This window comes from Austrofundulus limnaeus, unplaced genomic scaffold, assembly GCF_001266775.1.
Source record: "Austrofundulus limnaeus strain Quisiro unplaced genomic scaffold, Austrofundulus_limnaeus-1.0 Scaffold319, whole genome shotgun sequence".
NCBI lineage: Eukaryota > Metazoa > Chordata > Actinopteri > Cyprinodontiformes > Rivulidae > Austrofundulus > Austrofundulus limnaeus.
In genome coordinates this window covers 668605-671846 of record NW_013952721.1, presented here as the reverse complement: position 1 = coordinate 671846, position 3242 = coordinate 668605, and the positions used below count along the sequence as shown (strand labels likewise).

Sequence of the window (3242 nt, the reverse complement as noted above, 5' to 3'; positions counted from 1 at the left end):
GGAGATGACTGAGCTGAAGAGGAAAGACGGCCAGCTGGAGCAGCTCTCACACACAGAGGATCACAACCAGTTTCTCCACAACTACCCCTCAGTGTCAGCACTCAGTGAGTCTCCACACTCATCCAGCATCAAGACTCGTCCTCTCAGCTACTTTGAGGACGTGACGGCAGCTGTGGACCAGCTCAGAGACAAGATACAGGACGTCCTGAGGGACACCTGGACAAACGTCTCACTGAGAGTTTCTGAAGTCGATGGTTTACTGTCACAACCAGAGCCAGAACCAAAGAGCAGATCTGAGTTCCTAAAATATTCGAAAGAAATCACTCTAGATCCAAACACAGCAAACAGACATCTGCTGCTGTCTGATGGAAACAGAACGTTAACAGTAACGGAACAAAAACAGTTTTATCCTGATCATCCAGACAGATTCACTGATTATATTCAGGTTCTGAGCAGAGAGAGTCTGAGTGGACGTTGTTACTGGGAGGTGGAGTGGAGCGGGAAAGTGATCTGTTTAGCCGTTTCCTACAAGAATATCAGCAGATCAGGAGGTTCACATGACGGTAGATTTGGATCCAATGGCAAATCCTGGGCCTTACGTTGTCACACAAACAGTTGTTCATTTTATCACAATAGAAACCGTACTTCAGTCTCAGGTTCTGGTTCCTCCAGGATCGGAGTGTACCTGGACCACACAGCAGGGGTTCTGTCCTTCTACAGGGTCTCTGACACCATGACCCTCCTCCACAGAGTCCAGACCACCTTCACTCAGCCGCTCCACGCTGGAGTTTGGATTTGGTTTCATAAAGGAAACTCTGTCGAGTTCATCCAACTGAAATAATCCAAATCTACTGAAGTCCTGTTGGTCAGACTGTTTTCTGTTTAACAGTTTTTGGTCTCCTGTTGTAGAATCTGAGAGTTTATACAAAACAAACATTAATAAAAGATCTAAAACCACAGGATTGTGCAAAATAATGTTGAATTATTTTTTTCCATCATCACCATCTTTGAATATGTATGTATTGTCACCAATTATTAACTTATCAATTGTCATATATGTTGCTTTTTTATCACTTCAGTAGAAAAAAGAACTTGATAGTTTCTTAATTTCTTCATCAGTGATTTTTTTTAAGTAAAGAGAAAATAGATAAGATAAAACCTTATTGATCCCACAGTGGGGATATTTGTACATTACCGCAACTTAATACAGGAGAGGCTGAGAAGAATAATGAACGATAAATAAAAGATAACAAAAACAACCCCACAATATACACATGCGATATATAGTAATGTATAATGTAATAGTAGTAATGTAAAATAGAAAAAAGAGGGAAAAACAAAGAGAAAATGTAATTAGAAAGATCGAATAGAGATCAGAAACACTTAACATACGCCAAGAAAACACAAGGCCACACACCCAACATCTGTCTGCTCAACTAAAAATAAATAGACATGCATACATACAGAGGGTAAAATAAGTATTGAACACGTCACCATTTTTCTCAGTAAATATATTACTAGAGGTGCTAATGACATGAAATTTTCACCAGATGTTGGTAACAACCCAAGTGATCCATACATACAAAGAAATCAAACCATACCCCAGCCTGACAAATTCCCAAACATACACAATCACACCATCCCACCCTCATCCTCACACCCACTCATTCAAAGACATACAAGAAGGACGCCACATTCCACTCATACTCCTGATACACACTCTAACAGGAGGCAGCACACACCCGAACCCAGGGGGTAGACCTCATAGACCAGGGGGTAGACCCCCATCCTGAGGTGGAGAGGCCGAGACCTGGCCTGAGCCGCACCAGGCCGCCCAGCCAGCCCCCCGCCGCAGAGAAGCCACGCCCACGACCACCACACCGCCAACGGCCAAGCGCACCCCCCCAGCCAACCACCCACCGGAACCCAGCAGCCACCCCGGCCAGCGGGTCACCCACAGGAACCAGGAGTCCAAGCAGCACCAGGAAGGATGGAGAGCCAGCCCCTTTCCCAGCAACCCTCCAAGCCCCGAGCCCACCCGCAGCCCATGACCACACCTGGCGGCCTGCCCTTCTTCAGGACCCCCTCCCCAAATGGCAGTCGGGGAACAGGAGGGGAGTAAAGACCCTGATGCACACACCCCCACCCCCAGATGTACTGTTGGTGCGTGTTGTTCTATAGAGCAATTTAAAAAAGAAAGAAGAAGAGGCAGAGGCCAGCGTGGTGCCAGTTTCCCCTCCACCACTACTCTAACCCAAAACCCCAAGTGTCTATATGCAAACCTTGTCGGGTGGGCACAGGCACAGGAGGCGAGAGTGGTGCCAACTGGCCACCTATAGCCATGAGTGCCCACCTTAAGTTCCTATATGTGAATGTCATGAAAATGTTATGAGTGAATGTCTAAGATGTACAATAAAATTTGGGTCCCAGGTGGTTATGGCAAATAGAAATGTAATATTGTTGCTCTAATAACACAACTGTGCCCCAAAAAAACCCTACATGGGTGAAGTTGAAAGTGAAGAGGATGGAGGTGTGCGGCGAGGGATGGGGAGAATAAGCTTAAGGAGCAAAATGCTCCCACAGGGAGTCAGATCCCCCGCTAGCCCCCAGTAAGCCCTCCCGTTCCCCGAAACCCACCCAGGAAGAGCAGCCCAAATACCTCTCCCTTAAGACAAACCGCCAAGTCCGCGGAACCACAGACCAGGGACGGACGGAGCCCCGAAGGCCACCAGAAACTGGGACCAAATGTCCACCCTCCCCCAGAGCCGCCAAGACCCCCCAAAAACTGACCCCCAGCCCCACAGCTGGCCCACCGCCCAGAGAGGCCACCGTTCCCCAGCAAGGATGACTTGACCGAGAGCGCCCACTCAACCGCCGACAGAGCAAGGGGGCACCCAGGGCAGGATCCCGCTACAGCAAAGGGGCCAACCAGCCGGCCCAGCACGGCCCCCAGCCACCACCAAAGGCCACCAACCCAATCCCCACCCCAGAAGACATTCTACACCCACCCCAACATTCAGGCCACTATCAGAACATTTAACACAAGGACACCCAGGCTGGGTCGACCCCCCCTCCCACTAGCCCAGTGTCACGCCCCCAGCCAACCCAACCCAACCCCTCAGCCCATGTGAGACCCGCAGACCACCAGCGCACCGGTAGTCCCCAGTCCAGAGGCGGGCACCAGGGCACCCACCCGCCAGAGCCTAAGCCCCCCCCGCCCCACCAGAGCCACAGCCCAGGGG

At 49.9% G+C, this 3242-nt stretch overlaps 1 protein-coding gene across 1 annotated transcript; it reads left to right on the top strand.

The window, feature by feature from the left end:
* The first annotated feature begins 4 nt into the window (after nucleotides 1-4).
* LOC106527324 (tripartite motif-containing protein 16-like) lies at nucleotides 5-959 on the top strand. The gene has a single exon (XM_014022175.1). It carries the CDS (start codon nucleotides 5-7, stop codon nucleotides 839-841), a length of 837 nt encoding a protein of 278 aa, XP_013877629.1. The 3' UTR covers nucleotides 842-959.
* The last annotated feature ends 2283 nt before the right edge of the window (nucleotides 960-3242 follow it).

Excerpts from the sequence above, each read along its gene's own strand:
- LOC106527324 (XM_014022175.1), top strand. The coding sequence starts at position 5 with ATGACTGAGCTGAAGAGGAAAGACGGCCAGCTGGAGCAGCTCTCACAC.